The sequence below is a fragment of the Rhinolophus ferrumequinum genome, chromosome 12 (assembly GCF_004115265.2).
Source record: "Rhinolophus ferrumequinum isolate MPI-CBG mRhiFer1 chromosome 12, mRhiFer1_v1.p, whole genome shotgun sequence".
Taxonomy (NCBI): domain Eukaryota; kingdom Metazoa; phylum Chordata; class Mammalia; order Chiroptera; family Rhinolophidae; genus Rhinolophus; species Rhinolophus ferrumequinum.
The window spans coordinates 20,268,142-20,282,619 of record NC_046295.1 but is presented as its reverse complement, the minus strand read 5'-3'; the positions used below and the strand labels follow the sequence as shown (position 1 = coordinate 20,282,619).

General features: G+C 36.2%; 2 protein-coding genes across 2 annotated transcripts in view; one reads left to right on the top strand and one right to left on the bottom strand.

The window, feature by feature from the left end:
* Window positions 1–10,430, bottom strand: part of HAUS6 (HAUS augmin like complex subunit 6) — a 41,458-nt gene extending 31,028 nt beyond the window's left edge. The window contains exons 1-4 of the mRNA XM_033122713.1: window positions 10,049–10,430; window positions 7,206–7,301; window positions 5,383–5,461; window positions 4,406–4,538 (exon numbers count right to left, since the gene is read on the bottom strand). Of these exons, the coding sequence (XP_032978604.1) occupies window positions 4,406–4,538; window positions 5,383–5,461; window positions 7,206–7,301; window positions 10,049–10,176 (436 nt within the window). The 5' untranslated portion in view covers window positions 10,177–10,430. The remainder of the gene's footprint in view (window positions 1–4,405; window positions 4,539–5,382; window positions 5,462–7,205; window positions 7,302–10,048) is intronic.
* LOC117031868 (ATP synthase subunit O, mitochondrial-like) lies at window positions 186–1,673 on the top strand. The gene is given in 3 exon segments (XM_033122715.1): window positions 186–515; window positions 1,228–1,354; window positions 1,356–1,673. Coding segments are annotated over 3 exon segments (669 nt in total). The 5' UTR covers window positions 186–219; the 3' UTR covers window positions 1,602–1,673.
* Window positions 10,431–14,478: the final 4,048 nt, after the last annotated feature.

The window sequence follows — 14,478 nt, the reverse complement described above, 5'->3', positions numbered from 1 at the left end:
ACATGTTCACGGGAATTGCTTTAAATCAAAAATAGGACAGCCCCCATTCGATGGATGATTAGATAAAGAAGATGTGGTACATATATACAACGGAATATTACTCGGCCATAAGAAAAGATGAAATAGTGCCATTTGTGACAACATGAATGGATCTTTAGAATATCATGCTAAACAAAATAAGTCAGATGGAAAAAAACAAGAACAGTCGCCCGGGAGAAGATGGCAGCCCCAGCAGTGTCCAGGTTCTCCCAGCAGGTGCGATGCTTCAGTACATCTGTGGTCAGGCCATTTACCAAGCTTGTGAGGCCACCTGTTCAGATATATGGTATCGAAGGTCGTTATGCCACTGCTCTGTATTCTGCTGTGCCTAAGCAGAATAAACTGGAACAAGTAGAAAAGGAATTGTTGAAAGTAGTACAACTCTTGAAGGAACCCAAAATGGCTGCCTCAATTATGAATCCCTATATAAAGTGTTCCATTAAAGTGAAAAGCCTATATCATCAACAAGACAAATAGTAACAAGTGTTGGAGAGGCTGTGGAGAAAAAGGAACCCTCATACGCTGTTGGTGGGAATGCAGACTGGTGCAGCCGTTATGGAAGGCAGTGTGGAGGTTCCTCAAAAAATTACGAATAGAATTACCATATGACCCAGCAATCCCTCTCCTGGGTATCTACCCAAAAAATCTGAAAACGTCTACACATAAAGACACGTGTGCTGCAACGTTCATTGCAGCTTTGTTTACGGTGGCCAAGACGTGGAAACAACCAAAATGTCCTTCGATAGATGAATGGATAAAGAAGTTGTGGTATATATACACAATGGCAGTAAGAAAAGATGATATAGGAACATTTGTGACAACATGGATGGATCTTGAGAGTATAATGCCAAGCGAAACAAGTCAGACAGAAAAAGCAGAGGACCATATGATTTCACTGATATGTGGTATATAAACCAAAAACAACAAAAGAACAAGACAAACAAATGAGAAACAAGAACTCATAGACACAGACAATAGTTTAGTGGTTACCAGAGGATAAGGGGGGAGGGGTGGGAGATGAGGGTAAAGGGGGATCAAATATATAGTGATGGAAGGAGAACTGACTCTGGGTGGTGAACACACAATGGGATTTATAGAGGATGTAATACAGAATTGTACACCTGAAATCTATGTAACTTTACGAACACTTGTCACCCTAATAAATTAAAAAAAAAAAAAATTGAAAAGCCTAAATGACATGACCGCAAAAGAGAAGTTTTCTCCCCTCACATCCAACCTGATGGATTTGCTTGCTGAAAATGGTCGCCTGAACAATACCCCTGGAGTCATTTCCGCTTTATCTACCATAATGAGCGAGCGTGCACCATGGGGAAGTACTTTGTTCAGTTACCACCGCATCTCCTTTAGATGAGGTCACTCTTTCTGAATTAAAAACAGTGCTGCAGAGCTTCCTAAGTAAAAATCAGATACTGAAATTGGAAATTAAGACTGAGCCATCAATCATGGATGGAATGATTATCCGTATTGGAGAGAAATATGTTGATATGTCTGCAAAAACCAAGATTCAGAAGCTGAGTAGGGTTACGCGGGAGGTTTTCTGAAAGTGAAAGTAATTGATTTTCTGTCAGGGAAAATTCTTCAACTTGGAGCAACAATAAAATGTTTCCTGAACAGAAAAAAAAAAAAAAAAAGAAAAAGAAAAAAAGAAAAAAACAAGAACAATATGATTTCACTCATATGTGGGATATAAAACAAAAGCAACAAACAAAAAAACTCATTAACACAGACAACAGTATAGTGATTACCAGAAGGGATGGGGGTAGGGGGAGGTAAAAGAGGTTAAAGGAGGTCAAATATATGGTGATGGAAAGAGACTTGACTTTGGGTGGTGAGCACACAATGCAATATACAGGTGATATATTATAGAATTATATACTTGAAACTTATCTAATCATATTAACAAGTCACCCCAATAAATTTAATAAATATTTCTTTAAAAAAAGGACAACCCACACTTGAAGCCTCATGCACAATAAACTCTCTAAATCCAAACAAAAAGCTTTCATATAAAATAGTTTGGGTTACATGTAATTGGAACAGATCATCTATTAATACAAAAATTGGTAAAATGCTTATGTAAGATTTACTTTAAGATACGCAAATGCTTATAGCAAGATCACATGTGTATGTTTTTAAAACTCATGCATAGAAGATAAAACTAGAAAAAAAGGTTTACATGTCATATCACAAAGAAGGGATAACAAATAAAAGCTCCTACAAATGAAAATACCAGTAATTTAAGAGAATAAATGGACAAAGCATATAAACATAGAGAACAAAAAGAATATAAATTGCTCTGAAATACATGAACAATTTTCAATCTAACTAAATACCACAATAAGAGAAATACAAACTAAAACTACCCTGAGATTCCACTTTAACTATCAGACTGAAAAGATAAAAATGTCTAAAATCACACACAATGTTGGTAGCCTCTAGGAAAACAGACACTCTCCATACACTGGTGATAGGAGTATAAACTGTCCAATCTCCACAGAAAATAATCTGATAATAATAGCAAATTACAAATGCACTTTTCTTTGACCAAGAAATCATCTTTCAGGAATTACATACACACAAATAAACATACGAGGTCTGACAATTAAGTTCGCCAACTTGTTGCAATGATGTTGTTAATCTTTTTTGATATCAGAGGGATAATGCATTATGAATTTGTACCAACTAGACAAACAGTTAACCAAGTTGACTATTTGGAAGTGCTGAAAAGGCTGTGTGAAAAAGTTAGACGACCTGAACTTTTTGCCAACAATTCATGGCTCTTACATCACGACAATGCACCAGCTCCCACGGCACTGTCTGTGAGGAAGTTTTTAGCCAGAAAACAAATAACTGTATTGAAACACCCTCCCTACTCACCTGACCTGACCCCCAGTGACTTCTTTCTTTACCCGGAAGATAAAGGAAATAGTGAAAGGAAGACACTTTGATGACATTCAGGACATCAAGGGTAATAGGACGACAGCTCTGATGGTCATTCCAGAAAAAGAGTTCCAAAACTGCTTTGAAGGGTGGACTAGGCCCTGGCGTTGTGCATAGCTTCCCAAGGGGAATACTTTGAAGGTAATCATAGTGATATTCAGCAATGAGGTATGTAGCAATTTTTCTAGGATGAGTTGGCGAACTTAATTATCAGACCTCGTACATAAAGAGATATGTAGCACGGTTTTTACAGCAAAAGATTAAGAGAAAAAGCCAAATGTTTGGCAGCAGCAGACTAATTAAATACATTATAGCAAATCCATTCAAATTTGCAGTTCTAAAGAGAGAAAAACAAGAAGAAGCTCTAGAATTGATATGCAATGATCTTCAATATATATTGTTACTTGAAAAACACAAGATTCAAAACCAGATGTATGTCACCATTTAGAGTTTTTAAAAAAAAGAATATGTACGCATTTGGTTGTATTACCAATTACATTGGTTGCTTCTAAGGGAAACTAAGTAGTCAGAGAATAGAGGTAGAAGATAGACTTCTCATGTTTAGATTTTTGAATCATGAGAAAGATGACCTATTCAAAATAATTAAAATGTACAGAGGCAATATATGCACACGCAAAAAAAAAAAAAAAAAAAAGCACTAAAAGAAAATAAACCAAAATGTCAGCAATGGTTGTCTCTAAAAATTGGAAGATGATGGGGTTTATGCATCAACTTTTCTGTATTTTCCTGTGCATGTTTTTGAGCATAAACCAATTAAACAGAACAACATATTTAATATGCTACAAATAGCATTCTTTTAAGTCTTAGCTTAAATATCCAAAATGTATTTTGTTTCTGTGAATTAGCAAATATATCAAATCCCTTTAAAACACCAACTTTTAACAACAACAAAATTCCCACACATTACTGGTAGCCAAAATAAATCTCAAACAAATTCAACACATTTAATACATGTATTAGAGGCAAACTATAACCTGCATGCTAAGATGGCCTGTTGGCTGATTTTCTGAGGTCAGCAAGCTAGGAATGCTTTCTACATTTTTAAAGGGATTTATTAAACACATACACACGCACACACACAGAAGTATGTGTGACAGACCTGTGTGGTGCACAAAGTTTAAAATTTTTACTATCTGGTCTTATATAGAAAATGTTTCTCAACCCCTATATTAGAACATAATAAAATAATCTCAATAGTTTATGTTCATTATGAGAGGATTTCAAAATACAGTTCCAGTAGAATATTAACCATTTGCCTGTTGAGGTAAATTAATGTTTTTATCTTACATTGCTTTAATAAAATTTCTTGATAATTTATAAACTGCAAAGTATGATACCAATTTAAGAATCAAACACAAAAATTCCTATTATAAGCTTAACTTACCTTTAGAATGAGTTTTTATATATTTTATTGCAACAAATCGTGCAAAATGATACATCAGATGAATAAACTTAGGACCACCAGGAGAAAGAAATAGTGAACCAACAACCTGAGGAAAGCTACTTCCACATTCAGCCTATGGAAAAAGGAAATAAGATAATTTGAAGACCTTATCAACCATAACTTTTGTATTTATATCATACTGTTTTTGAAGTATGACAGGATTAATCAGAATTATTCCATCTGAACCAGAAATTGAATTTTTGGATCTTTCTAAACTCTTGGTGGACAAAATAATTACAGTATAATTATAAAAAATAATTACAATATAAAGACACAATTATTGATACTATTTGAGACACAAACTAAAATAATCTATGGTCAAAGTTTGTTTTAAATAAAAACTATGATATAAACTCCAAGGAACTCAAAAACTTATTTCCAATGTATATATCCAGCAAAGCTGGTTTCCTAGAAATATATAGAATCCCAACAAAAAAACCATCAAAAAGTATTATGCTAATAATTAATATTTCCTAGCTTATACTGTTAGCATAAAAGTATTAAAAATATTTCACCTCTAAAAATTATACTATTAATTTATATTAATTTTATACCTCAATAAAGCCAGAAAAAAAAATCGTCATTTTTAACTTTTATATATATATATACATATATATATATACACATATATATATATATATATATATATACATATATATTTCTTTTTTTTTTTTTTACCCCCTTCCCCCTTTCCCCCCTCCCCCCCACCAACTCTCAGTCAAGCCCTTGTTTCTCAGTCTAGTTGTGGAGGACACAGCTCACCGGCCCATGTGGGAATCCAACTGGCGACCTGGCAACTCACTGGCCTATGTGGGAATCGAACTGGTGACCTGGGTGTTAGGAGCACAGCGCTCCATGCGCCTGAGCCACATTTTTAACTTCTTCAAGTTTGCATCTTCCAGAAAGAAAATACTTACAGAAATCTTTTTTAACCATTCACAGCAATGTTTCCGGAATTCAGCATCAGTTTTTTGGTCAAATGGAGGCCAACAAAGTCTTAAAAACAAAAATAAAACCATTAGAATTATCAACAAAAAAGCAAATTCAACCAAATTTAGAAATATCAAATTTCTCTCCTATACTAAAAACAATAATGCTAAATGAATCAAGGCTAACATTCGTAGATTTCAACTAAAGGGAGGCACAAACCTATGAGAAATTGGGTCTTTTTCTTTATAAATATCTATAGGATTGAGTCCAGTTTAGTGCAAATAATCAATGAATGCATATACTAAATGAAGGAATCAATCACTATTAAAACTACTAAAAATCAGTTAAAGATGAGAACACTCTTAATGGATTCAATGGACTAATACATAAAGATGGTATAAATAAATTAATATGTTAAGCCTGGAAGAAAAAAAAGAGAAACATAAATAGTTATACATGCAGAGCACACGAGAAGGAATGGCATGAGAGTTTTTGACTCCTACAGATGACCTGTACCATAGTCAGTGGGTGCTATTGTTTTGTGGATAAACAAACTATAAAATTATTAAGAAAAGCTTTGCCTCAGCTTTGGTTAAAAATAATAGACTTCAAAATTGACTTATTGCTTTCCCCTGATAATCATTTTTGTCTAAATTTTCATTCTGAGGCATAGTTATTTGTTTAGGGCCCCATAGTTTTTATATTTTTACAGCGTAACATAATTCTATGTTCATAGGAAAAATTAAGTATACATAGAAAAAAGATTAAAAGGATAGAATGTCAACAGTGTTATTCTCTGGTTGGTGGTTCTAGGAATGATTTCTACTTCTTTATTTACATTTTTCTGTATTTTCTGAATTGTTTAAAACGAGCTGTATTTTGCTTATAATCAAGGAGGAAAAAATCAGAAAATCTATTTTTATTTGGACAGAGGAATCCCTATACCATAATGATAGGGATTTCCAAAGTAAATGTTTCAAATATACCTGTTCTTCTGGTCACTATAACTTTAACTGAAGGCAAAAATATTAAGAATAAATTATCAAAAAAAAAACAATACCCTCAACAATGGACTTGTTACTCTCCTATATTAAGAGGATAATGGCACAATATAAATATTAAAACAAATTTGAACACTTTTTTTGACAAAAGAAACCCAAATCACATGTAATATAACTTGGAACAAAGGCTAGTGGGTATTCACATTTTTATCTCCTTCTTAAATTATTTAATTTCAACAGTATATAACAATAAGCCAAACTTAATAAAAATGATTTTTGCCTACAGCACCTGACACTTTTATATATATATAGATAGATAAATATAAATATATATCTCAATAACAAAAATAATAAGGATTTACAGAGACCTAGAAAGTAAAAACAGACAAAACAAATAATACTGCCTATAAAAAAAAGGAGTAAGGCAGGGGGTAATTAACAACAAAAAAAAAAAAAGTAAGGCAAAATTGAGTGTACAGATAAATTGGTACCAGCTCACTGTTTTGCCCAATAATTAAGACTATGAAGAATGTTAAGAACTAATTTTATAAAACAAAATCTAACTTCCCTAAGAAACATACAATGATATTAAGATATGTGATTTTTAAGATAAGTACCAAAGAAAAGGTCACTCAGATTTATAAAGGTTAAGCACTAAATGTATAAGACTCAAGTCTAATTTTTGTAACACCCATTCAAAATAATACTCAAAAGCCAAAGTTGAAATTCTGGCTTATATCAGGGCATAGTCCCTTTTCAAATTTGAGAATGACTACTTACAAAAAGAAAATTAAATAACTTTTACTCACTTGAAAACTTCTTTGGTGAGAGACTGGTCCAGCATTTGAAATAAAAAATAAGAAACTATGTGAAAGGCATCACGGTTCAGCTTGTCAAACATGTTCCTAATGGTTTAAACAGAAATAGAAGCAGGAAAATAAAAGGAAAAATGGTTAATAAAAGTAAATATTATCAAAAGCTGTATAAGAGTTTGACAAATCAATAGTTTTCATTCTCTTCAAGAGATCAAGACAAATTAATTTTTCTCATTCATGTACATTTTTATAACCAACTAAGAAAAACACAAGCTTTTATTTTCTGATTCTGAAAAATACAAACCAAACAGAAGAAAACTGGTAGAATTTGCTTTATTACAATGAGAATAATCTACAAAAAGAAAAGGAAAAGCTAATTAGAGAGAAAACCATGGCCTATGACATGATGAAGATGATGATACCAACCAACATTTACTAAATAACAATAAAAATTGTTATTTAGAATAGGGATCTGAGATATTGTCATGTTTAATACATTTTCAACAATGATCGGAATATCTCACTTGAGTGATCCCTTGTTTTCAGACTCTAAAAAGAACCTGGGTTAGGAGTCAGGCAATTTAAAAAGGGGCTGTGAGGCACTGGCATGCATGACAAATAGATGTGGGAATTCCTTCTGTGAACACACAAAGCTATTATCTTGAGATGAAAAAAAATTAAGATTAAAGTTCCATGCTATAACTATGTATAGTGACAGACGGGTACTGGAATTATTGTGTTGATCACTTTGTAAGGTACATAAATGTTGAATCACTAGTATACACCTAAAACTATATAATACTATATGTCAAGTATAATTACAAATAAATTTATTAAACCCACAAAAATATTTTCAAAAAATAAAGTTCCCATGCTTATCAAGCAACTGTTTGTCCTTGGAATGTTTCTATTCCTCAATAAACAGAAATTAGCTCTTACCTCCTTAATCTCTCACAAATTTGTTCCTTTTTCACATAGTATTCTGCTCTCTCCTCTTTGATACTTATTTTAATTTCCAGTAAGGTATTTGTTGAAGATATCTGTTCACCCCCTAGACTAAAATTCTATAAGGTAAAAGTTTATGTCTATTCTGTTCACCACTGTATACTCAGGTCCAATACTGTACTCAACTAACTGTTGAATAAGCAAATTGAATGGACCACCTTTTTCTTTCCATTCCCACTGTCACATTAGTTTAGCTCTACTGTAACTGCAAAGCCCTGATTCCCCCTCTAATCCAGTCTCTGTAAGGCAATCAGAATGATTTTTCCAAAAAGCAAATTTTGGGGGCAAATACCTAGGAATGAAATTGGATCAAATGTTAAGTGTATGTTTAACTATATAAGAAAACTACATGCTCACAGAAACCAGAAAATCATAAAACTGCATACCAAAAAGAATGAATTTTACCATATTTGAATATAAATGAATAAAAAATGTTTTTTAAAATAAACTTGATGCCACATGTATGCTTAAAGCATTTTAAAGACGACATTTGTTTCAAAATGGTAAATTCTTCCCAATAACCTATGATTCTAAAGACATAGGGGGTAAAAACATCAATGACAATGTTGGGGGGAAAAAAACAACTGCTATTACTGCACCAGAACTTGACAGATTTTAACTAATTTTCAAAGGCAGAAAGCAGAGTGCAATTGGATAAACCAGAGCAAGGCAAGATTGCTAAAACGCGGTAGAAAAGGAGGCAGTGGCAATGGGAACGGTTGTTAGTGGAGGCCTGAAGCAGCTTTAAGCTTCTCTGCCAGTACAGAGAAAAGGAGACTGCTTTGGGGTATTAACTCATGTGCGATAAGTGGAATGTTTATTACTACATAATCATAGCCTGAAAAATGCTATCCACAGATTGTCAATTGTTAGAATTCTAGACTAAGCATTTCTAGATGTAATCAGTAGTAACTTCTAAACAAATAGTTACCAAACAAAATTTAATTACAGCTCTAAACCTTGACAGTAAAACAGTCATAACACAGTTAAAAAAAAAGTCAAGAGGGACAAGGGAGAAGAGGGTAGGGAAGTGTAGGTGAGCTAATTATTTTGTAAATAATAGCTACCTTCATTGTGAAATTTCACAGTACGGAATCAAGAAACACTTGAGATGCATACATCATGAAATAAAAGCATAAGCACATATAAAACATTGCCACTAGAAGAACTAAAACAATTAATTCAAGAAGATAAAGAACAGGAGATAGCCTATGTATCCCAAATTTCCCTTGGCCTGCAGTGGGAAAATGAGATATTGGCTAAAGTTAGTAAGTTAAGACACAGAAATATAAACAAAATATTTACATTTATGAGCATAACCATATATCATTAGTGACAAAGTAGGGAAGGGGCTTTCACTTTTCATCTTAATACCCTTCTGTTTTTTTGTGTGTTTTTTTTGCTAACTGTGGCATGCCTCAGTCTGCGAACTCAAAATGTAAAAAACGTAAACTAAAGAGCAACCACCCAGAAAGGCTCCCTTGAGCCCTAGAGGTGTTTGCTTATACGTCCTTCCACTACCAATTCGCCATGCCTCCCTCGATTTCCCAGACCACGCAGCTCTACCACCAAAGCAGGATTAAGCTGGCCCTTCAGTTTTGCCCCAACTGAGACTCTACTCCCCTACACACCGCTCCCTGCACGGTTCTATAATTGATAGTCTGTGCCACCAGGCTGGCGGCCACTGGGAGCAGAGGCGTTGTAGCCAGAGCCTGGCACACAGTAACCGCTCGATTCCTTGATTCATCAACCTGCGAGGTCCGCGAATGGGCGGGTCACCCCAGCGTGTCCGGGCTCAGACTCCCCCGCCCCGCCGGCCCCGGCCTCCTTACACTCCGAGGTGCGTGTGCGATACAATCTTTCCACAGGCAATGGTCGCCGGGCCTGGCTCGAAGCCAAGCGCCTGCAGAAACATCCAGAGATGCGCCTTCTCGAAAGAGGTGACCCAGGCCAGGCTCATCTTCGCGGTAGGCAGTGTCACTGCAAAGGCAAAACGCACAGGCCCAAACGATTCAGAGGGCCCTCAGGCTCCTTCCCTGGGGGCAACCAGAGGTCGCGGCGGCTCCTGCATTGCCACTGCCTGCTCCTGTCTAGCCCGGAGCCATTTCACCGCAAATGGCCGTAAAAGTCTCAGGGAAATGGAGCCTCTAACGGTAATACAGCACAGCTGCCTAAAACCACGACAAACCAAGACTCCCGCGCTTCCGGCAAAGCGGTTTGCGCGCGCCGCCTGGCTTCCGGAGGAGGAGCGACTTCCAGGGACGACTCTATCTCCCGCCATGCAATGCGCCCTTCTCTCGGTCTCTTCCCGCCACGCCTAAGCCTGGAAACTACAAGACCCACAGCGCACCGCGTGACCAGCGAACTAATTCACGCTTGTGTAATCACAAGCGGTATTTTAAGGGATCCTCCAGCTTGGCGCTTTGTGGTCTCTAGTTCTTTTTGCGCATATAGACTTATTCGTCCGATAAAAACCGCAGATGGTGGACTGTGGCTCCGTGTAGAAGAAAAAGCACTGAGTTCTATCCTAAGTTATTCTCACTAGCTGTGTGACCCATATCTAGTCACCTAATCTCTGAGTCTCAGGTGTGTTATTACTAAAATCTTCTGTCTCCTCAAATGCTGAATGTTCCTTTCATCTTCTTGCTCTAAGAAATTTGGCTTTCCCCTATGCCTACGCTTCCCCTGCAGCCCTCTCAATCTCAATTGATGACTCTTTTCTCTCCCACAACCGGTGTACAACAGGGCCTGGAAATGGGGTGGTACCCTACTTATTTCTCATTGCCACCTCTGGCACTTACTGCCTCACTAAAACCACCTGCTCCGTTGAAGTTGATGCTATCACCCCCAACTCTTTCTCGTGGAGGTCACGTGTAAGCTCCGGGTTTCTGGACCTCGTTCTGAGAAGATTTAGCACTTAATTCTCTGTCTCTCCAACATTACTCCGGGGACAATTTTCGGTAATTTCAACATCCATGTAAGTGCCTTGGCGTCTCAGTTCCTTGACCTCTTCTCAGCTCCCTGGCCACTTTCTCTATGTTAGATTTATCTGGCAGAATTCAAATCCCGATTAAATCCAGTTCTCGGCCTATTCCGCACCGGCAGCTTAGCAGCTTCAACACAATTATGATGCCTGCTGTCACTGAAAATTCATGATAGCTCAAGTGGCTCTTAGACCTACCTTCTCCTACTATTCTTCCCAAATCTCACTCTCCACACAATTATACATATCTTCTTCCCTCCCTTAAACTTCAAATACCTCTTTTCCCTTCCTCACTCTCAATGATGTCCTGTATTCTTAGTTAATAGGTGCTTCCAGAAAATAATTTTCATCAACAATTTACCAACCTGCCTATGTCTTTTTCCATGTATTCTTCCTTCCCTTTTGTTAATCTGGGTGAATAAAGATGTGCCTGCATAAGACCAGTCCTTTCAGTTATTCGATGGATAATACTCCTTTTCTCCTACTCAAGGAGTTTGCTCCAGCATTTGTCATCTACTTTGTCCCGCATCATCAATTCTTCCCATCCGTATGAGTATACAAACATGCTGTATGTAATATCTTCCATCATTTAAAAAAATCCTTTGATGTTTTTAAACAATGGAAGGCATTCCCAATGCCTTTCTAGCTACCACTTCATTTCTCATTACATCAAAACTTCTCAAAAAAAAAAAAGTTACCTATACCCACCTCACTGCTAACAGAACTTGTCAAGGCCACTTGTATCAATTAACATTCCTTGGTTGCAAGCAGCAAAACTGACTCTGAGGAGTTTTATTAGATGGATATTGAGTAGCATTAATAAAGAATAGAAAGGCCAAAAAAAAAAAAAAAAAAAAAAAGAGATGGTATATGAGCTCCAAATTCTAAATACCCTTTTGAGTTGCAATTTTCTGAGTGCTTCACGATAAGTGAATAAAATTTTGTCTTTTCTCCCAAAAAAAAAAAAAGAATAGAAAGGCCAAAGAATAAGGTTCAGGAAGAGCAGGCCCATGTGGCACTCCACTCAAGATTTATATCCCAGGCAATCCAATTGCTTCTTTTAAATAGCTTACTGTATCATAATAGGTGAATGCCCTTGTAACTACCACCCAGAACAAGAAATTGTGGATGAACATGGGCACAAACCTAACCGAAAGTAACCTCACAGGGTAATCTGATCAGAAAATCCTAACTGGGCAGGTCATGGTGGGTGGTCACACCTCAGGCCTGTAACTTCCCTAATGAAAGGTTATCTTTGCCTTAAGTAAGCCCTGGCCATTGTTTTTGTGCATCTAGGTTAACACACTTGCAGTGCCTCTTTTTCAGACTCCTTTGAAGCATAATCATGCTCTCATGAGAGCACATAATCTTAACTATCCTATAATCCAATTATAGAGATTTTTAGTCCCTTGTTTTCTCCCACCTTGGTGTAATAATCTCCCTTGCATTCTCTCTTAAATTCCAGATGTATAAAAGAAACTGCAAAATTGTCATTCTCCCGAGGATTTGAGATCTTGCTTCCAAGCAATTCCATCAGTTTGGCTCAAATAAACTCATAAAAATTTTCTACAGGTTTGGACATTTCTTATGTCTACAAAATAAAACTCCAGTCATCCCTCCTTTGCCAAAAAGTAACCATCATTGTCAGTTTTATAGTATTTGCTTCCTTACATTGTCTTGTAGTTTTACCACCCAAGTGTGCTCCTCTGCACACTGTAATTTAGTCTTGCCTTTTTTATATTTGTCTTGGCTTTTTTTTTTTTTGGTCTTTCCTGGGTTGTTTGTTTGTTTGTTTGTTTGTTTTTAATAATATAACTTAATATGCAAGTTTTCCTCAATGCCTCCTCCTTTTTTTTTCCCTTACAATTTACCCATTGAAGAAATGGGGCTATATAACCAGAATAGTTTCCCATAGTCTGGGTTTCACTGATTGCATCTTCATGGTACAGTTCAACATATTCCACCGTCTCTGTCCTCCAAATTTTTCAAGTTGGCACCTGGATCCAGAGGATTGATCAGACTCAGTTATGGTCCCTGTGGCAAGACTAGTTGATGGTTGGTGTTAGTGTATGCTCTTCATCAGGCAGAACATAACATCTCTGTTTATGCCATTGACAGGCATTCATTCTAAATACCTAGATCCATGTAATTCACTGGGAATTGCAAAATGTTGAAATTGTAATTTATCACTTGTGGTCTGATTGTTTGTGCCCATCCCCCAAATTCATATGTTAAAACCCTACTCTTCAATGTGATGGTATTAAAAGGTGGGACTTGTGGGAGGTAATTAGGATTAGATGAGGTCCTAAGGGTGGAACCCTCATAAATGGGATTAATGCCCTTATAAGAGGCACAAGAGAGCTCACTTTATCTCTCTGCTCTTTTCATCTTGTGAGGATACAAAGAGAGAAGTTGACTTTCTGCAACCTGGAAGGGGACTTTACCTAAATCCAACCGTGATAGCACCCTGATCTCAAACTTCTAGCCTCCAGAGCTGTGAAAAATAAATTTTTGTTGTTTAAACCACTCAATCTAAGGTAATTTGTTAGAGCAATTCAAACTGACCAAGGTATCATTTAATTTTCATTGAGTAGTGGGAGTACTTGTATGAGAGAAGTTTTCTTCATTTACTATTTGTTTACTGGTAAAGATACAAGAAAGGATAAATTCTCGATTCTTTCCCTTTGTTTACCAGTTTTCAAGATGATGAATTGGTTTGCTATCTCCTCCTGAAGGTGACCAATTATGTTGTTTACACAAGTAATGATATATTTGGATATTGATGGGGTTCACACTTGATGGGGTTCAATCTATTGAAATTATTATCCTTATTGAAGTTCAAATTGCCCGTCTTTGGTTAATGGGAACCTTTTCAAATTGGTTTCCTTACTATCTGGAATAACAAGAAGTTTAAGGCTCATATTTTACATATCCTGCCTTAGACCTGGAATTAGCCATTTCTTCAAGAAGCTGTGATTTCTTCTAGTGGCTAAAGGTATTTCAAAACTACAATCTGGACACTAGGGATGCTTATTGCTACTGGGTTAAACTAATACTTAAGTAATGCTGCTCTGTGTCAGGCATTGCTCTAAGCTTTTCACAAATGTGAATTAATTGATTCTTCACGACAAACCTACTATTATCCTCATTTTACAGATAAGAGAATTGAGGGACAAAGAAATTAAGTAATTTGTTTAAGGTCAAACAGCTAGTCGGTGGCAGAGCCAATATTAGAACCCAGAGTCTAAGCCTTTACCCATCATGATATGCTTCCTCCCA